The following is a 22,414-nucleotide window of genomic DNA, read 5'->3' as shown; positions in this document are numbered from 1 at the left end:
CCTTAAGATCATCAAGTTCCAACCCCCCTGCCATGGGCAGGGACACCTCACACTAAACCATATCACCCAAGGCTTCGTCCAACCTGGTCTTGAACACTGCAATGTTGAATGATTTCAGTTCATATGGAAATAGAAAACTGTACAAAATTTTAATCCAAAATGCCAAAAAATATCTGGACCTTGAGCTGTACTAACCTTCATGTTTAAGTGCATGGATTTTAAGAATGGTTGCATATACAAAAAGGCTGTCTGTTCAGCAGCATTTTAAAAATAAAGGAGCACCCTTGCTAGTATTTCACATTATTAGCATTTAAGAGTAATTCACATACCTGGTTTTAGTGTTTTGATTGCCACGGGGGTGGTATTATTCCACAGTCCTTCCCATACCTCACCAAACTGTCCAGATCCTAATTTTTTCAAAAAATTCAGAGATTTTCGGTCTATCTCCCACTGATCAACAGTTTTATATGACAAATCAAAAGTAGTGGGAATTTGTACCTGGTAAAGGAAAGTAAATAATACAGTAATTGATACTTCTAATATTTTTTCAACAGCATATACAAGTCATTGTTAACTATGTCATGTAAAGTCATAACTGATATAAATAAAGTTTCCTTTATTTATCTCACTCACACATGTGATAAAGTGAGCTGAGAACATAAAATACAGCCCACATCCTGAGTATTTTTTTGTGAGAAATAGGAAATACTACAAAGAAAATACTCTGCCATTAAAAGTAAAAATTAGAAATCATCCCTCTAGCAAGCTTTTTGAACCGTGGCGAATTGCTTGCCTGAACCTTGTGGTTTTATCTCTGTAATTACTTATGGACAACTAGAGTTATGATGTTGGAGATTTCATCCCCATATACACTTATAAAAAGGTATTCATAAATCATGATTTGGCATATTTTCTCCTACATTACGTGACAGTTTGTCCAAAACAACATAGTGTTTTATTATTAACATGTCAGCTTCAAGAATGAAAGAGTAGGGCTACCCAGAACTTTCTGAAAATAAGCAGATCATCAACATTTTGAACTGGTAGAAGCAGATATGGGGTTAACACCTTCTGCCTGATCTCTGGTGAGTTAGCTTGCAAAAAATGCATTGCACAGTGCAGCATCCACTCTTACCTTTGGGCATGGCTTTCCAAGCACGACGCAGAGGCCATCACTGTTCTTACTATAATAGTCAACAAACTCATTCAGAGTTTTGAAAGTTTTCCTTCTGCTTAGGAAAAAGCCTCCTTCATCCAGCTTTCTGATCCTGTAGTGCTTTACAGACACACCATCAAAAACTAAGAAAATTTAAACATATTAAGTTTCCAAGAATTATAGCAGTGGTACAATATAGCCTATGGCCAAAGTGTCATAAAGTTCCTAAATATATTTATGAGGACCTTCAAATAATTTATTTTAGTTTCAAAGATGACAGCTAGAAAAATATCCTTCAAACTAAAGTTCACAGTTAGATACCTTAACATACCTAGCCTATAAGCCTTCAGCTGTTCCGGTTTGGAGATTCTTGCTTGCAACATAAGAATTTACACAAAAATACATAAATACATCTTCTGTGAGGCAGCTCATATTTTCCATCATTTAGGACAGCAAAACCATCCAGAGGCATCTAATTCACAGTAACCATTTAATCAGTTTTTAATATTTCATTTGTCAGTGTTAACATTCTAAATAGCAGCTGATGGGCTGACAGGCATTTTACAGCAAACAGATATAACCTCCCCATGGCCATGATTCTCTGAAAAGTACTCACATCTTCCACTGGTTTTACTGCATTTTGTGCATGGTTGGAATAGGTAAAAATCAGGGCAATAATGCTCTGTTTCAAGTAGCTGGTGACTTTCTTTCCCTTGAAATATGTTTTATTCTAATCTGTTTTTTCCTAATCAAAAATACTTTGTTCTCCTCACCCTCTGCAGGTTATCTGCACACATTTCATGACACCCAAAGTGTCCTCCCCTGTGACTGTGTGAGCATTCTTTAGATGTGTCAGAAAGAAGGCTGGACCATTGCATGCTTAGTGTAGACCTGGACCAGCAAAGACCAGAGACAGATAAACAAAAAAATGGACTGTCATTCATCTAGTGCATTACTTAAGGAATACTAAGCTTGTAATGGCCATTTCTGATGTCTCCATCATATATGACTTTAAGTAACAGTGTTGAAAGCAGACTGCATGCAACCCAGGGAGTACTCAAGACAATCCATTGGGGTGGGGAAAAAAGTATTTTTGTACCATTAATAAATAAGATAAATATTTTAAAATGCTTTTTATTATTTCATCTTTCTCATCCTTTTTGTGTGTGTGTGTATGTTCTATAATGTACATAATCTATCAGTACAGTAGCACATGTATATAACTTAAAAATAAATAAATGAACATACAATGAGGGTTAAGACCAAAAGTCTTTTTACTGACAGGGGTGCACAATCAAAAAAGTTTGGAGACCACTAGCTTAAAGATCTCCTTTATTAAAAGAATATCAGTAGTAGCAGTGGTGGCTGAGCATCAACAGAGAGGGCAGTTCTGAAGAGCTGGAAGGGGAGTTTATTGCTGATGCATAACACTCCATGACTGAGACATCACTGTCCATTTCCAATGGGCAATGGAGATTTTATGCTACATACTGAAGGGTAAGGGATTTAGATACTACTAATGTCATGTCTGTTAACTCTAATATTAATAGTGAACAATGAACAATGATAAGTAGTGTGATAAATTTTCTGCATCTCAAACAGAAGATACATGCATCAGGAGAAAGAGGGTTTTGGATCCTAGGAATTGCAGGTGGAAAAATGCTTAGAGCTCAAGGAATGGTAGCAAGCTGTAATGAGATTAAGTGAGACGAGTATTTGAAGGTGTGGAGGGGTACTTCTGCCACCTGTTAGAGCTGGTGTGGAAGCAAGGTGAAGGGAAACAGCCTGCTTAATCAGGCTGGGAACCAGTGAGACTGAGAATCAACCAAAAAAGGCAAATGGGAATCATCTAGTGAGCTTGGGGAAGAGGTCAGAAGGAGAAACACTGGAGTAGGACTAAATGTGAAGCACCTAATTTTGGTAAAAGACAAGTAGCAATAGGTTAAAAAAGGGGAGAAAAATCAGAGTGGTCTCCCAGACTGCATTTAAAACAATAAGATGGATGCAGAAAGAGCTCTCAAAGGAAGGAGGTTGCCTCAGTTGCCATCCTGGTTCTCATCACCAAACATTACACCTTTGCAATAGACCAGGTGGGTTCTTCCACATCCACCAGTTTGGGAGATTACCATTGTCTGGTTCTCAAGCCCCTTACACAAGACAGAAGTCTGAAAAGCGAAAGGGAGGCATAGGGAAAAGGCCTTCTGCTGTTTACCTGCAGTATGTATTTCAGTAGCCAAAATTCCAGCAAACATATTCAATTTGGTAATGTTGACCAGGGGGGTCTCTTAGTTAAATAATTTAATAGAAAATTAAAATATTTTTCAATCATAAAAGCAGCCTCAGCATGGTACATTTGAAATGATAATTATAAAAAAGCCCAATATTGTTATTGTTCTCCTCTGGACATATTAGAGCTGGTAGATCTTTGATACAGGCAACACTCCATGAAGTTTGGCAATCACTTTTGTTATAGTAACAGACACAGCAGACAGCTATATATCATATGTAGAAAAAAATCGAGAAACGTATTGGTTACATGCAATTAACAAAGGTGATATAAGTTATAATTTGTCTTTTAACTGGTTAAATTACAGAGGAAAAACTCTCCTTCCTTAAGTACTATCATGTCAGATCAAATATTTTTCCTAGTGTACTGTGCGATTGTCATCCCAGACCACCAGAGGGCATAAAGGAGCTGTTGAAAATACTAGGGGATTTTATATCTGCCACAGGTAATATTTTGAGAGACCCGAGAACTTGCAATTTTGCATGAGAACCAGAAATTAGAATGTTTGTTAATATAACTCCAGAGTATAATTACATCACACCTTTCAAATTCCATTTCTTTTTAATTTAACATCCATAATTAATGTATTTTAATTATAAAATGCATGTATATTTTTGTGATGTACCATTTAGAAATGGGGCTGAAGCAAAATGAAGGAAAGGGTAATTCAGTAACAACAGGCTGAAAATGTAATGACTTTTCCAAAGTTCACAGGAAATGCATCTGACCAAATGAATTGCTATTTATGACACATTGAATAAAAGGCCAGAAGGATGACTGTTAATCCAGTCTCAGTTGTATATCACTACCAACAGTAGTTTGACTACCTACTTAATTTATTAGCAGCATTATAATCATTATTTGTGAAGCAGTTAATGTTAATGCAAGAGCTGATTTGAAGGAAGTGCTTTAATTTCTTAAATGAGTCTTGCTTAAAGTCTTAAAACTGGCAGTCTCCAAGTGTGGTAGTGATGTGTGTAGAGAAGCTGGAGGGAATTTCTGCACTGATGCTATTTCTTCTTGTGATAAGCAGCTGAGATTACTGCTATATTTATTATGGGGTTGTTTACTTCTATTTCAGGGCTGATTCTAGCTGTACAAATCCTGCACTGCACACTTGCAGCACTGTATCATGGTGTGCCTCCTGTGACCAACACAAAACAGAGTACGTGTCACTCAGGGAAGTGCCTTCAGTCTTCCCTACATATGTGCCAAACTGCTAAATAGGACAGGGTCACAACTTCAGATTCACACAACTGGAGAGCAGCTGGGTTTGAAGCCTGAAGTGGCTTCTCCTCAACTTTGTCCTTCCCAAAAGAATCACAGTTCCCCATTAGATTTCTTCATGGTTTCAGTCTAACAGAAACATTCTCCTCTCCCTGCTTCCCATCTTCATAAGGCTGGGCCATGAAGAAGTAGGTTTTGGCACCCCAAGAATGAGAATAAATAATTTACTACTCCCTCCCCAGGGCAGCAAAATTTATAGCGGCATCAGCAGCATTCACATCTTCACCAGATCTATCCAGGGGACACCGAGGCACCATTACCACCAGTGTTCCACCACTTATTCTGTCAGCAGTCCTCTGCTGCACTAGCAGTGCAGCACTGCCAACAGGAGCTGTGCTTGTTCTCCATGCCAAGTGGATGTGGGAGGAGGGTGGCTTCAGAGATCACTCTCACCAGCACAGAACCCGTGCAGGGGCTGATCCAAAATCGCTCTCCTGCTATGGCCATGATTTTACCACTCCTACCAGTCTGCTTCCTTAAACAACAACCTACTCTTCCCTGTGCTGGAACTCAGTCTGGCCTAGAGAAAAACACACAATCTTTTTAAAGAGCATGGGGAAAAAAAAAAATGGAAGAAAACATAAAACATTTACATTGTCATTTAATGCAATCGGTATTTCAGATACCATTATTCAGTGAGGGGGGAAGTAGAGAGCCTCCTGCTATCATTGGCAATGACACTCAATTAAGCTGAGCACATCTAAATTATGGCTTTTAATTAAAAAGAGGCAATGTCTAAGATGGCACCAACATGTTTAAAATTTAATACATTTCACACCAGATGCTGGAGTCATCAACATAAAAATCTGTCGACAACATGTGCATTTTTAAAATGGGAAAACCTATTTTTAAAATGTCAAACACTTTAAAATTATAGCAACACATCTCAGTGTCCTATCTGGTTTGATGAGCTTCCAATTTAACCATTTACAGATGAGGAAAACCTCTTTGAACATGACTTTTTGGTTTTAATTTAAATAGTCGTTTATCATGTAAATCTTAAAAACTGTGAGTTTTCCCATCAAGTCAAGTTAGAAGTGAAAAATGTCATTTTAATGAAAGGTAGTGTTTATTTATTTTTTTAATTTTTTTTTCCCCCTAAGGAGATCCATTTGTTTCTTTCATTAACATTAAGTTTCTAGTACATTGCACATATTAGTATGAAATCCAGCTTGAAAATTGTAAAATCAGTTTATGGGTGCTTGGGTAAAAAAATCTCTCTTCCTTTTCAACTTCTTTTCATTCTTATGTTTATTATACCTAAATGTTAGGCTGGACAGAGAATTGTGATATATCCTTAAAGACCTTAATTCTGAAAGCCCGGTTGTCACTCTTCTAGCCATTATCATCTACTGTGGAATTAAAACAAAACAGCAGTAGAAGGTAAAGCAAATGCAACCAGTCCTACAGAGGATGGGAATTTTGGGATCTATTCTTTCTGCACTGAAAAAATTGGAAAGATAAATTAGGGACACAAAATTTCCAAAACATCAGGGTTTGATTTCTACCCTGCTGGTGTATCAGCTGTGATGGAGATAGAAGCCATCCAAAAGCTTTGAAAAGAAACAGTTCTGAACCAACATTCCTCAAGAAAACACTGTTTTTCTGCCTCAGCTTTGAGTGTCTCATAACTCCTTCTGGTGGAACAAAGAGGAGAAAGTCACAAAACTGCCTTCTCCATAGCATCTGGTGGACTAAACAATCTTTCTTCCAATTAGTACTCCCCACAGTACAATGCACTTCATCATTTGCTTTCGAATGAACTAGCTCTCACAAAAATAAACGTAAGTAATGAGATTATGGACATACAATGTCCAGATAATTATGTATACTGTTAGGTTGGAAGCAAAAAACCTTGCACAACACAAACAGATGCCATTCACTCAAGCTTATTCAGTGAGCAGCAAATAATATTTAGCTCATCAGGATGAAGTAGCATGTTGAGGCTAAATTACGTTCAAGTCTGGAAAGCTGCTAAAAGATCTAGCAGCACTGGTAAATCATGTAATTAATACTCACTGTCTACAGACTGCTTCAGAGTTTATTCTCTTTCTCTGCCTAAAAGCACAGATGTTTCATAAATCTGAGATGACACATATATATATGCATACGTGCTCAGAGGACAGGCCATGTTTGTGTATGAAGGAGGGCTGGCTTGTGGAGCTGGAGCCTTGCCCCCACATATATTAGGTTCTTCAGCACCACTCTTCCCTTCATTCATCAAACAAACCAGCATGCAAGAAATCCCCATTGACAGTTTGATATCTTGCTGTTTTCAGCAATTATCAAATCTCCTGTTCCTGGATAAGCTTACAAGAATCTTGAAAAATGTCTACCACAAGCTTTTATAATTGAATCAAATATACTGAAGCAGATAGACTATAGTTTCTATCCACAATTGGCAAGGAAAAAAATTAAACAGCAGCATCAAAGGGCAATCTCATTCTACCACAAAAGCTGGCCTAATATTTATTTTCATTCTCATAGATTTTTCTCAGCAGTACCTCATAGTTTACATAAAGTACTTCTGCCTTCCTGTTACAGAATTAGTCAGGATGCAGGGTAAAGAATTAAGATTTTGTATCTTTTTTTAGAAGGCTACAGTCAGAGAATAATAAAAAGAATAAATCTCAGCATTAAGCAGCTAATACAGGCCTATCTATCCTTCCCTGCTGGCCCAGTCCTTGAATGAAATCCTTGGAAGAGCACTTGAAGCTGAAGCCATGTAAGACAGGGGTAAGTTGGCATATAGAGGAAAAGCATTTTGAAAGGTCTGCAGCTATAATACAGTCTTTGGGTAAAAGTGCGCACCACAGGGGTCAGTTCTGTCACAGTTCAGGAGCAGTCAGATTCCTTGTCGATGTTAACTCTCTTATAAGTGCTTCTTGGCAAGAACAAACTTCTTGGAGAGCAAGCTGAAGATTATGCAATGAATTCTCCCAGAACTGTAAATATCATATTTATTCCATAAACTTCCCTGTATTTCACTCCACAGGCAACATACATTTCTTTGTCATGACAATAAAAACTAACCCTCCCATTACCACAGACATTAGGGGTATATACCATTTTCTTATGATTTGCAAAAGAAACCAAGAATGTGTCAAAAGATCATTAAGCTGCTTAATGTGATTCTGTAACAGTCAGGTGACTCACATGTAAACATCCAGGCAGAAAAGGAGTCAATACGAAAGAATCTGGTTATGCACAAGATGCCTCTCATTTTACTGACATAATTCTATATGACAACTTACTGTTTATTCACAAACATCTAGATGTCAAGATATCTTTACTGATGTCAAGAATGGTGTAAGTAAAGCACATTAGGAAGTTTGGGCATATAGCTCTGCTATCTCAGGGGTAACAATTATCTTTACTCATACCTGTATGACATGTTTGATAGAAAAAGTTCATGGGGAAAAAAAAACAAAACAGCAAACAATCACATTTATTATCTAAAAAGACAAATACCTATAACATGAAAAAGACGACATCATCTTTTTGTGAATAAGTACAATTATATCAAATAAGTGCCCTTATTTGATAGTCTTTTGGATTCAAAGAAAGGACTTATAAATTTCAATATCCATCATTATCATAAGTCTAACTTTTTACTGATGTTTACAAGTAGCTTTTCAATGAAATATGGTATTCTTAAGTACAGCTTTGAAGATCTTCCTATCATTTTTCCCCTGAAAACAAATAAATATAAACCTTAGGGCATGCTCTAGCAGAAATCTCATTTTCTTTAACTGCAGATATCTGCCAACATGGTTAATTTTTATTTTGTGTACTAATCAGAACAGCAGTGTACAACTGTAATGTACTTTTTGGCATTTTAATCATGAAAATAGTTTCTATTTTAAGGCAGTGGCACACTAGAAGCACTAAGCATGAGAAAGTTAATTTCTGTTCTGAGCATATTAATAAAAAAAGCCTATAAAAATGTTAGCAAAAACTCAAATTACTCTTGCCAAGTTTTCTGCATAAGCCTCCTGGGAAAGAAATATTATTATGAACTTAATTTCATTTTCACACCCAGAGTTTATCATTCTCAAAAATGAAAAAGTCCAGATCACCTGGGAAACTTTTAAACATTGCTTATGAGGAAAAACTAGAATATACCTGAAAGTGAGTATTCGCCTTTTAGACTTTCGCTTTCTCGGATTAGGAAGGCTCCTGCCTGGTTTCCAGGACTTGACAGCTGTCTCTCGGCATCTGCTCGTTTGATTGGGCCAAAAAACCATCTGAACAAATAAAAACCATTAATTTTACCAGTCAGTGAAACATACCAGGAAAAGAAAAAAAAAAGCTTTTATAAACATGCTGCATATTGACTAGAAGATAATCTGTGCTATGCTAATTATATTTCAGTAGCATGGGAGAAAAAAGCCAACAAGAACTACACAACAAATTTAAAGCTTGAAAACATTTCTTACACATTTGAGTGAAATCTGGATTTTACTGCTGATGGAAAGCCCTACTGATTTCAAGGGAACAAGAAGTGATGAACTGGTCTTGTCCCAGGAAAAATTCACCAAGAAATTATGCCAAAGTTACTGTGGCAGAAATTGGTGCTAAATCCATTGATGCCATTTGAGCTATGTAGAGGTGCAGGTATATGCTAACATCCCAATATCTTAAAAGTCAAAAATTCCCTAAAGCTGCAGAAGGGCTCTCAGGCTCCAAGATATAAACCACCCTGCAGCCTTCCCCATTCCACTGCCAAGTCAATACGTCAAATGAGTTACTGGCAATTTTTCAGCTCTGCTGCTGTTTGACAAACAAAACCCGTATGTCCCTAAAATCACGGTAAACATCTCGACATTCATGTTCTGTGAAAATCTATTCCTATCTATGCCTTTTAAAACATATTTTTCCTCTTTCACAAAGCCTTATAGTTCTCAAGGACTCATTTAAGTAGGACCTTTAGTTTGCTCCTTTCAAGGTACTATTTAGCATTTTTGCTGCTTTGTGCTGAGTGTAAATTAAATAGAAATAAGACTGAGATGAGTCAGCATTTTCAACTGGGGTAGCATTCAGCTTCCATCCAACAAAGCTCTTTCCAAGATTATCTCTACCCCTTATTTGAAGCAAATGATGATAAATTGTGATCAGAAATGTGCCATATACTCACAGGACAACTCCTTTTAAATTAATCACAGCTAAATCTATTATGCAGACTTTTAAGATAAATCAATGTATCACACCACATGTAAGTTGCCTATTCAATTAACTACTTGATTTGTCAATTACTAGTGGAAAGTATGAAAGGAGTCATCAACTAAAACTACTTCAGTATCTGCAAGGCTTGTAATCATCAAGTGGAATGGAGGAAATAAATGACAATATTGAGTGACACCTTGGCTGAGCAAGCATGAGGAATGAAAAATGGGTTTGTATGAATAAAGAGGAAATACAAAGAGGCAAATACAGACGGCGCCAACCTACACTGAATATGCTGTGTTAACAAAAGAAAATGAAACCCAGATATTCCAGACTGCATTCCTGTCCTCTGACTTGAAGATGATTTGGATAAAATGGGCCCTTGTATGTATTTGGCAAGGAGAGGAATCTCATTAGAAAGCCAGAATGTGTTAGTAATAATTTTAATTAGTTAAATATGTTCATTATTTCAACTAATAAATTAAATTAATTCATTAATTAGACTGAAGAAAACTAAGCAATCAACATTCAAATTCTTAACTGAGGTTCTGGTCAAAGGAATGAGAGGACAGAGTACAAGTTCAACACTATACAAGTCCCAGAGAAAATTTACCTGCCCTAACCACTGAATTAGAATCTTTCTGAAAAATCTAAATGCACCTGCTCTGAGAACACCTGAAAATTAACAAACTACATGATCTGAAAAAAAATTGAATGGATGTATTTCTCCTTGAACTAGAAGATCTAACTTAGCAATATCCAAAGTGACTGATTCTCATGAGAGTGTATATGAAGAGGTGTTTAATTTTATGTCTCCTTTCTTCACAGGTTAAGAGGATAGAACGCTTTCAAAAGGATTTCATTTTGTACCAAAGCCAAAAAAGCTTCCAAAGCATTGTTAGCAAGGTTGAATTTTATGTTCAGGATAGTCAAAAGTATAGTCTTTACACGGCCCAGTACTTGTATATACACTGATAGTGTAGTAACTCAAGTCACCAAAGCTGAAAACATGAGCAGTAATACAATGTAGGCAACATGAGGAAACTGTTGGTTTATTTGGGAAAAAATAGTATCACACCTGGGTGTGTAAAGCCTTGTCTACAGTATAGACTACGATTTTGGAAAAAAAGACATAAGTACTTATTATATTTAGGCATATGTTTCTGTTCCTTTGACTTCAAAATATTTCAAATTATATGTTTATGTTTATTAGTTTGGGAAAACTTTATTTACATTAATATGAATTCACTATTAAAGATGATATGGAGGATATGTAATATGTTGCTTCTGACTCCAGGTAATCTTAGCAGTTAAAAGATTCTGGCTTGCAAAAGAAGATAATTAGAGCAACAGTATTTGAGAAGGTAAGTGTACCTGAAGCAATTACTATGGAGAGTGAAAAGTGGATGCATATTGTGTATTACCTCATTTGCCTGACTTTATATGATCTGATTAAAATGTTTCAGAAAAATACAAGGAAAATTACTTTTAATAGCTAGCACTTGAATATGGGATTCTTAGTTCAAAGTCATTGGGTTTGCAATAGAAATCATACAGTACCAAAAGCAATAACAGTTGTGAAAAATAACCCCTTAACCTCAAAGCAAATAATTTAATTTGATTTAACTTTTTTAACAGAACCACATCTGAATTTAAAATACTATTTTCATTATAAATGGAAGTTTAAATTCCTTTTATAAAACATGAAGGGCTTATTTCAATTTCTAGGGATTGAACTTATGCTTCAAAAGGCTTAATATTTTACTTCATGCAAAAGTGTGTTGCTTAGAGGGGAAAGTACTCCAAAGAGTAATAATGAATCAAAGTAATTGTTCACCATGAGATACCGTTCTGTGGGATACAAAGGTCAGACCAAAACAACACCCAATCCTTGGCAAATCTGTTTGTGTCTTATAGCTCAAAGACACATGAAGGTTTTGAAACACAATGCTTGGCAAAGCAGAACTAAAACTTCAAGCACGATGCATTGCACAAATTATTTAACCAGCTCTTTCTCTGACTTTAGTGTGCTATATTGGTACTAGACAGCTCAGGAGAAGGTTGAGTTAGCAGTTCACCCAGTTTCACTCTGAACCTCAGCTTGCAACCAGATCACTCTGGGTCACAATTGTCAATGCAGGATCAGTAGATTACCAGGTATGCCACAAAAGACGGCATTCAGACTTGGGTATAAATCTCCGTTTCTAGCAGAAGCTGTCTGATTAGCACAGTAATGGTGCTCTTCTGTCAATGGGATCAAGGAACATTGCTTTCTTGGCCAGCACTGCATCCAATGTCTCAGCTCCCTTTTCAGGGTAGGATGCCAGATATGCTTTTGGGGACTGTTTCAGCAGCTTCCTCAAAATCTCTGGTTTCCAAACTATTCATTGGTCTCAGGAATCCCTTCAGTAAAAATTCCAGCCTACCTCTAGGTCAGTTCTGGTCACCATATATGGGAGGACTTTGAGGACAGAAAAGACTGTCTTCATGTAGGTGCATAACAAACACAATCTTTACTTGGTACAGATGATGCCTCTGCTTTGTCTTCCTCTGCTTTGTTATATAAAAATCTGCTACAATATATAAAAAAAAAAAAAAAAAGGTACTTCTGTTTATGCACCTTTTTTCTTATAGTGGAAAGAAATGGCAGGAAAGTAGAAGAGAGGAAGAGTAACACTGGCCATGGGTTATCATATGCCAGATAGCCACTGACAGAATCACTAAACAAAGGGAGGCAAAGGGAGGCAATACTATACCACTGGAAAAGTTTCCAGTGTCTGGCAACATGCCTAGAAGAAGATGAAAACCCAGTGGAAAAAGAAAAAAAACCACAAATAACCCCATCCAAAAAAGAGTCTGCAAAATTAGTTTGATTCCTTGTGCTCCCTCCCACTAATGCAATATCCCCTTCTGATTGTATCAGTGTAATGCACTCATTCAAGGCAGACACTGATGATTTAACAGAAGATCTCAACTAATCTGGGAACTAGGCTCTTTTTCTCTCCTGAAAGTAATTCTGTCCAGCACTCAAAGTTAAACCCAAACAAAAGGATTCCCAGCCATAGTCCAGAAGAAAGAACTTTTGGGGAAGCACTGGGTTTTGGGGGATTTTTTTGCAGCATACCAAGGAAGTAATGGAAACATGGTCCCTGAAGTGTTAAAAAACTTTGTAGATGAGGGCCTCAGTGATTCGGTTTAGTGTTGGTGTTGGCACTCCTGGGATAATGGTTGGACTTGATGGTCTTAAAGGCTTTTTACAACCTAGTTGATTCTATGATTGTTTGGACAGCCCTTTTACAGCTTCCCCTCTACCCATTACACTGGACCTCTGTGCTTGGTCTCTCCTAAATCCCTAACACTCTAACTCCCAACTATAATGCAAGGTGCTTGCTGAGCTTTAGCCAAAGCACACCAGTCATTGCCCAGACAAAACACTTCTTGGGAGACAAGCCTTTTCTGGGGCAGACCCTTCCAGCTTTATTCAAACTGAAGCTCCAGCGTTTGTCACCCTCCTAATCCTAAATCCATGCCCTAACATTAATACTAGACCTGGTTTCAGCCTTAGCCTGCAAGCTGCTTTTTGCAGCTTTGATCTTCCTTGGGCAGCCCCTCAGCAGCCATCACAGTATCACACAGTATCACAGTATGTTAGAGATTGGAAGGGACCTCGAAAGATCATCTAGTCCAATCCCCCTGCCGGAGCAGGAACACCTAGATAATGTTACACAGGAATGTGTCCAGGCGGGTTTTGAATGTCTCCAGGGAAGGAGACTCCACAACCTCCCTGGGCAGCCTGTTCCAGTGTTCCGTCACCCTCACTGAGAAGAAGTTTCTTCTCAAGTTTAAGTGGAACCTCTTGTGTTCCAGTTTGTACCCATTACCCCTTGTCCTATCATTGTTTGCCACTGAGTAGAGCCTGGCTCCATCCTCGTGACACTCCCCCTTTATATATTTATAGACACTGATAAGGTCACCCCTCAGTCTCCTCTTCTCCAAACTATAGAGACCCAGCTCCCTCAGTCTTTCCTCATAAGGGAGATGTTCCACTCCCTTAATCATCTTCGTTGCCCTGCGCTGGACTCTCTCCAGCAGCTCCCTGTCCTTCTTGAACTGAGGGGCCATAAGTCAAACTGGAACACCAGTATTCATCTCTTTGCTAATCCTAACTCTAAGCATGGGCTGAACCTGCATGGGCAGGGGGGTTGGAACTAGATGATCTTTAAGGTCCCTTCCAACCTAAACCATTCTATGATTCCATGAAACAGGTTATCTGGCCCTCCAGAAGGTTAACAGGAGTGTGTTAACTGTGCCTGCTGTACTAGGCTATGAGAAGAAGAAAAGGTTTCCTTGACTGAGAAGAACAAAACATTACTACAATTCGAGCAATAGTCATGGATGAGGACAATGAAAAACAGGTACTATTATATACTACTATAATGAAACCAAATATATGCCAGTTTCTTCTGGAATGAGAAGGCTTGTGCAATAGCTAAAACAGATAAAGAAAAGCTTCATCAGTATATAAGGTTTATATTTTAAATGCCTCAAAATCAAAAGTCATAGAAAGCTGTAACTGCAAAGTCAAGAAGTCCAAATTTAGGAGATAGGAATATTAATATTGCTTTCATGGCATCAACTCAGCCATTTTCAGGAAAGTCCAGTATGATACCATCTTTAATTACATGGCCACATCCAGTGCTTCCTACAGTGTTAATATGAATGCTGATCACTGAATAGTTAGCCTGTATTTTGTTTTGTCATTGCGTAGATAGGGTTTATTTACTGTACATTGTTTAGTCTCTGCTCTCAATACAAGTTATAAAATTACATGAATGACTAATTTCCTAGCAGCCTCTATTATAGTGCTCATGACTATAATATCTGAATGCCTTATGAACATTCATTAAATTCTTTTTGTGGCACTTCTGCTTATAAAATGTTTTACAGTGTAGAAACTTCACAGGAAGGGACTAAGGCAATAAGACATTATTATACTACATTATCATAGCATTTTCTACTAATTTCAGATGTCCAGTTTGAAATGCCAAGGGCCTACCTTTCATGGAATTTAGCATTGTGCAGTAGGTAGTAGTTTTTTCAGAAGCAATGGCCGCTAGCTTCTGCACCACAGAGAACAAGGAGAGATGCATGGAAAGCTAGAGACAGAGGAAGAGAGACAGGGGGATCCTCCAGGATCTTACTCAGTTATGTTCATCATATGACCATCCTGTGATCACTGTCCTTACTCAGCACATGGAAACCTGAACAGGCTTGCATGCTCCACTCTTCACTACCGTCATCCATGCAGGACAAAGAGCGTTGCTGAGCCAGCTTTTAATCCATGCCAGGTTTGCAGTCTGCTGTGGGTAAACAGTAGTGCAGGAGCAGGGACAGAAGTTTACCAAGGGTGCCACCAGCACGTCCTCTGCACTGAGAGGAAGGCTCCAAGCACTTGCTGGGTTTTCCCAAAATATCAACTATACAGAATGGAGCTGTCAAATTCTAATGAATATGTTCAGTTACCATATGATTTTATTTTCAAAGCCCTGGTTAGTTTGAAGCAAAGCTGTCCTAGATAGCATAAAAGAACACATTTTAATGTAGCAATGTCCCCTCCCAAGTATCAAGCCCTTCCTCCAAAGTACATGCACAAAGGATTTCCCATATTATTTTGAGCTACTTTTTTTTTTTGCTTTCAGGGAGAGAAAGAGGCAGCATGTGCCTAGCATCAACCTTGGAAATTTTACATCCAATCAGGAAAAGCCTAGAAAAATTATATGCTACTAAACAAGCTCTTCCGATAGAAAATATTAGGCTGTCTTAAATATATAGGATTAATGAAGTAATATAATTTCTCCAACAGCTGACAGTTTCAAGAAATTAAGAAATATCACTGCAAAGATGAAAGCCTTCCAGATATAACAGAGTTAAGAAACATATGTGCTTTACAAATGGTAAACTGCAGGCGTGAAGAAGAGCATGGGAGATGAGCACTGGCTGCTTCAATTTTCCCATTACAGTCTACAAGTGAACCTGATGACGGCATCAGAAAAAAAAAACCGAACAGACAAACAAACAAACAAAAGAAAAAGAAAATAAAAAAGAAACAGAAAAAGAGAAAGAAAAAGAAAAAAAAAGAGAAAAAGAAGAAGAGGGAAAAAGAGAAAAAAAAGAGAGGAAAAAAATAGTCAAAAACAACCAAACAAAACAACACACCAGAAAAAAACACACCATAAAACCATAAAAAACTGTACTCAGGCTAAACAATGAAGATGAAAAGTTGCAAAAGGTTCCTTTCATGAGTATTTTCAAAACCACAAGCCTTCCCAGAGATAGTACATGAATCTACATTGTGAAAGGTCCAGGATTCCTCTAGGTTTCACAGACTTTCACTGGCCAGAGGCTGGAAAATCCAAGATTTGTTTTCAGGCCATTTGGAAACTGAACCCTTCCTTTTTAATTCTTTCTACAGGCTTCCCTGGGATTGTTTTAATGCTGTCTCTCATTGTCATTCATTATCAGATACTGAAGGATGGACAATGACAAAATTTAAGAGGAAGGAATTTGAAGCTAATGATAAAGGAATGCATAGGATACCACAGGAGGGAGGGAGAAAACAGGATAGCAAAAATTCAGAGCAGAGAGGACTGTAGCATATTATCAAATGGATGGAAGGAGAGAAGGGAGGAAGTCAGAGCTAACAGGCAACAATGAAGAGAAAACAAACACAAGACAAAACTGAGGACTGCATTTATTGCCCAAGGGCTATAACCTCCTGCTGCCAGAGCTGCTGCACCTGCTCAGCAACTGCTGGTTATCCTGCTCCCACAGGGCATGTGTCTCTGGCAGCAATTTCAGTCCTCCTTGGGTAAACAATTTCACAGAATATCTCTTGAATCAATTTCCCAGATTAACTCTCACTGTAAGGACTGTTCTCTACATATCTTTTCCCTTTCTCTTTCCTAGTTCACCACACCACTCAGGTTTATGCTTGACAAGAGAACACTTTAACATTCATTTTTCATCATACATTTATTTACTAGAGGTCACTGCTAAATGTACTGGTTTAAACCTTGCTCACTGAAGTGTGATCATCAACAAATGAGTCAGATTTAAGTCTTTTACAAGATGCTTTGGTAATCAGAACATTCTGTACCCACATAAGTAAATTAGTTATAATCTTAACACACTGCAGAAAGTACTTGGACAATAACTGAAATACTAAATCATTTAAAATGTACATTTGTAGTGACTGAGCTCAGTTCTGATTACTTATTTACCATAATCAGAAACTAGTTTCCTCCATCTGAAACTAGAAATTCAGGTTTTCAGGGGTGGTTATGTAGGGCAGCACACTTAAGCTTTCGCAACTACAGTGAATTTGCTTCCTACGTAAAGACCTGAGTCATGCATATGGCTCTGATCCTTGCTGTTGAATAACTTGTCGCAAACTAAAATGAAGACTACCCGCGCACTTTCTGTGTGGGACATGGAGCTTCTGAGTCTTTTCACAACGGCAGTGGATGGAATAAGTCTGGGTTTTTTCCACGCGGGAAAACATAGAACATGTTAATAGCTGTGAAAAACTGAAGGTTCATTTCTACACTATGTATGCAGCAAAGATCTATCAAAATGACAGAGCAGCATCAGTTTATGTTATGTTTTATGTAGAAGTATGCTTGAAAGTGACAGTCTGTCTGTAGCAGCAGACTGTAGGTTCCACTGTATTTTCCACATTTCAGAACCACAGTGTGATTTTTCTTTAAATAACCATTACAATGTGAGACACCGTTTTGGAAAATAACAGATCCCATTTTGCTCTTTGTATTTGGATAACATTTTGTTAATGTTCTCATCAACAGATTATAGCTGACTGGTTGGCATTTTTCCACAAACACTAAATCTATATTAGACTTGAGAGAATTTTATTGATGAGATGGCAGAATATGAGGTGATAACATAAAAGATGTAGAAGCAAAAAAAGGGAAAGAAAATTAAGTTATGGTTCTCCGTATATTTACTCAATAAAATATAGCTTAACTTGTGAATGTGTTCCATTTGAAAATTGTTCACATTTTTTCTGGTTTCTGTTTTTAAATGGAGTTTACATCAAAATGAAATAATTTTTTCTTTTTTTTTTTTTTTCAGAAGGGATTAAGTTATCTGAAAACAAGATACAGCCAAGCAATGCCCTTTATTTTATTTTATATTTATTTTAACCATGCCAAGTGCAAGGTCCTACACCTGGGTCGCAGCAATCCAAGGCACAGCTACAGGTTGGGCAGAGAAGAGATTCAGAGCAGCCCTGCGGAGAAGGACTTGGGGGTGTTGGTTGATGAGAAAATGAACATGAGCCAGCAGTGTGCACTTGCAGCCCAGAAAGCCAACCGTATCCTGGGCTGCATCAAAAGGAGCATGACCAGCAGGTCGAAGGAGGTGATCCTGCCCCTCTACTCTGCTCTCATGAGACCTCACCTGGAGTATTGTGTGCAGTTCTGGTGTCCTCAGCACAAAAGGGACATGGAACTGTTGGAACAAGTCCAGAGGAGGGCCACGAGGATGATCAGGGGACTGGAGCACCTCCCGTATGAAGACAGGCTGAGGAAGTTGAGGCTGTTCAGCCTGGAGAAGAGAAGGCTGCGTGGAGACCTCATAGCAGCCTTCCGGTATCTGAAGAGGGGCCTATAGGGATGCTGGGGAGGGACTCTTCATTAGAGACTGTAATGATAGGACAAGGGGTAATGGGTTAAAACTTAAACAGGGGAAGTTTAGATTGGATATAAGGAGGAAATTCTTTCCTGTTAGGGTGGTGAGGCACTGGAATGGGTTGCCCAGGGAGGTTGTGAATGCTCCATCCCTGGCAGTGTTCAAGGCCAGGTTGGACAAGGCCTTGGGTGATATGGTTTAGCGTAAGGTGTCCCTGCCCACAGCAGGGGGGTTGGAACTAGATGATCTTAAGGTCCTTTCCAACCCTAACGATTCTACGATTCTGTGATTTCAGACCATGTTAAATATTTTGATTTGATAAAAAGTTAAAATGGAGGACTCTTTAGAAACACTGCTGTGTCTTTCTTCCAGGAGAAGGGAGTGATTTTTCCTTTCTCTCTTCTTATACTTACTTGATCATGAACATGAGCACAAGGAAATAAGTGGCACACTGATCCATGAAACAGTGGATCTTTTATAGAATCACCATAGAATCATAGAATGATTTGTGTTGGAAGGGATCCTAAAGATCATCCAGTTCCAATCCCCCTGCCATTGGCAGGGACACCTTCCATTAGACCAGGTTGCTCAAAGCCCCATCCAGCCTGGCCTTGAACACAGCCACAACTCTGGGCAACCTGTTCCCATGCCTCACTACTGCCACAGTTAGGAACATCTTTCCAATATCTAACCTAAATCTTCCTTCTGTCAGTTTAAAGCCATTACCCTTTGTACTGTCACTACTGGCCCTTATAAAAAGTCCCTCTCCAGATTTCTTGTGAGCCCCCTTTAGGTACTGGAAGGTTGCTCTAAGGTCTCTCCGGAGCCTTCTCTTCTCCAGGCTGAACCATCCCAGCTTTCATAGACTGTTTTCACAGGATAGGTGCTCCAGCCCTCTGATCATCCTCATGGCCCTCCTCTGGATTCACTCCAATAGGTCCATGTCCCTCTTGTGTTGTGGGCCCCAGAGCTGAATGACGGACTCCAGGTGAGGTCTCATGAGAGCAGTAGGAGAATCATCTCCCTTGACCTGCTGGTCACGCTTCTTTTTATGCAGCCTAGGATACAGTTGGCTTTCTCAGCTGCTGGCTTGTGCTGAGTTTCGTGTCAGCCAACACCCCCACATATTTCTCCTCAGGGATGCTTTCCACTCAGCCTGTATTTGTGCTTGGGACTGCCCAAACCCAAGTGTAGGACCTTGCACTTCGCCTTGTTGAAGGTTTGTACAGGCCCACCTCTCGTGTGTCAGGGTCCCTCTGGATGGCATCCCTTCCCTCCAGCGTATCAAAAAACCACACAGCTTGGTGTCATCGGCAAACTTGCTGAGGGCGCACTCAATCCCACTGTCCATGTCACTGACAAAGATGTTGAATAGCACCTGCCCCAGTACCAACCTCTGAGGAATGCCACTTGCCACTGGTCTCCACTTAAACATTGAGATGTTGACTGCAATTCTTTGAGTGCAGCAGCCATCCAGCCAATTCCTTAATCACCAAGTGGCCCATCCACCAGACTGATGCCTCTGCAGTTTAGAGACAAGAATGTCTTGTGGGACAGTGTCAAATGCCTTGCACAAGTCCAGGTAGATGACATTAGTCACTGTCCCCTTATCCACCAATGCTGTAATCCCATTTTAGAAGGCCACCAAATTTGTCAGCCATAATTTGCGTTCAGGGAAGCCGTGTTGGCTGTCACCAGTCACCTCCTTATTTTCCATGTACCTTAGCATAGCTTCCAGGAGGATTTGCTCCATGATCTTGCCAGGCACTGAGATGACACTGTCCACCCTGTAGTTCCCCAGTTCTTCCTTTATTCCCTTTTTAAAAATGGATGTTATGTTTCCCCTTTTCCAGTCAGTGAGAACTTCAACAGCCTGCCATGACTCCTCAAATATGATGTATGTTAGCCTCTTCTTTGTCCAGTTCCCTCAGATCCCACAGATGCTCATCAGGTACCATGGACTTGTGCACCTTCAGGTTCCCTAGATGGTGTTGAATCTGATCTTCTCCTACAGCACATAGTTCTTCATTCTTCCAGCCCCTGTCTTTGACTTCTGCAACCTGAGTGGTGTAGCTGGAGCACTTGCTGGCGAAGACTGAGGCAAAAAAGTGATTGAGTACCTCAGCCTTCTACACGTACCGTGTGACCAGTCCTACCATTTTCTTCTGGAGAGGGCCAACATTTCCCCTAGTCTTTTTATCACTGACATACCCATAGATTTCCTTGTGGTCCTTGACATCCCTGGCCAGTGTTAATTCTATCAGGGCTTTAGTTTTAAAATGAGTTAAAATGAAGCAATTTAAATCTTTTTAAGGCTATGCCTCTCATATACCACAGTCACCATGTTGCTGGGATATACAACATGCATAGATGCTCACATACAGTAATTTATAGAATGTACCACTGTTGCATCAGAGGCACTCCTTTTGCAACTGAATGTACATGAGCTACCACCAAAATTAGGCAGACCCTTTGCTACCATTTCTTTTTAGCAAGAAGGGAAATTTCAGGTTATTGGCAGGAAAAAAGCTTTATACTTCTAGACTCAAGGATCAGATTCACCACATTTACATTGCGTAGTGCCTTTTTTAAAAACATATTTTTACTACTCAACGAAATCTTGACTTTAACACTAAACAGTAGCTTACTCCACACAATCCCAATGACTGCAATGTAACTGCAGTAAATGTGTGAAACACCCACCTACCCTGGCAGACTGACCTTGCGTATATCTACGACCCAAAAGGAGCTCAAGATTGCACTAACAAATCACTGGGGGAGCCCACCTGAAGAAACTGCAAGAGATTACTAGCTCATGAGAAGAGGGCAGCAGGTATATCAAAGAGGACTCTGAGCCTCTGAAGTCTGTTTTGGTCTGAGAAACATCTTTGTTTTGTGTTACTCCATTGTTTTTGTTAGAAATAACAATCTGTGCCCTAAAGAAAGGGCCTGCCAGGGCTTTAGGGACTTTCACAGTAAATAGCCATGTGGGATTGGTTGGATAAGGTAATGTTCAACAGTGAGTAAGTGTGGGAAAAACCACCACAAAGGTAGGCATTTCCTCTTACACTCTAGAACAAATTTACTGTCTTGTAAATGTACACAAAGATTACATAGTCTAAAAGATCCATGACAGGTTGTGTATAAACCTTTTCAGTAAGTACCTCAGTAGGCCATAACTGTACTGTGTGTGATTCTGTTGTAATTTTTCAATAGTTGATAGTAGCAATTGACTGTGCTCCAAATATGAAAATTAATTTGCTCTGAGTCTTTGCAATGACAAACCATTGCACTTTTGGCTACTCTTGCATTCTGTAATGACTGGAAAGTGACTATTTCTCCTGTAGGGATAGTATTACAATGCCTAGTGCATGAAATCTGCAAATTAACATAGCTCACACAAAGCTAGTTTCACTGCAGAATACGAACAATACATAACAAACCAGCAACCAAATCACAATCTGATAGAGTTAATTTGCAGAAATCTCCATAAATAAATTTCATCCTTTGAGTCCCAACTTTGCTATTATGTAATGAATTTCAACATTTGCATTCATTCTCCATATTGGTCATCTGCATGCTATATCATTTAAACTGCTCTGACGTTTTTCTATATGAGAAAATAAATGGTACACTAAAGTGATATCATATTCCTTTTTTTGTGGTGATTTAGTTACATAAGTCCCTGGTATTCCTTCAACTTAAGAGACTAAATTCAATCATCAAAGTTTGCTCCCAGTAGTGGTTTTGTACCCAGATAAGGATTTCATTGCATTTAAAAGTTGTTCTAAAACAACTTGTCTTTGAGGTCA

General features: G+C 38.8%; 1 protein-coding gene across 1 annotated transcript in view; it reads right to left on the bottom strand.

The window, feature by feature from the left end:
* Positions 1-22,414, bottom strand: part of FRK (fyn related Src family tyrosine kinase) — a 55,439-nt gene that overhangs the window by 20,639 nt on the left and 12,386 nt on the right. The window contains exons 2-4 of the mRNA XM_061460079.1: positions 8,856-8,977; positions 1,136-1,299; positions 330-498 (exon numbers count right to left, since the gene is read on the bottom strand). Coding sequence (XP_061316063.1) covers positions 330-498; positions 1,136-1,299; positions 8,856-8,977 — 455 coding nt within the window. The remainder of the gene's footprint in view (positions 1-329; positions 499-1,135; positions 1,300-8,855; positions 8,978-22,414) is intronic.

Source organism: Pezoporus flaviventris, unplaced genomic scaffold, assembly GCF_033815535.1.
Source record: "Pezoporus flaviventris isolate CSIRO_AGI_PZ_B2104156 unplaced genomic scaffold, CSIRO_AGI_Pfla_v1 ptg000031l, whole genome shotgun sequence".
NCBI classification, from domain to species: Eukaryota; Metazoa; Chordata; class Aves; order Psittaciformes; family Psittacidae; genus Pezoporus; species Pezoporus flaviventris.
This window is presented reverse-complemented; position numbering and strand designations above follow the sequence as displayed.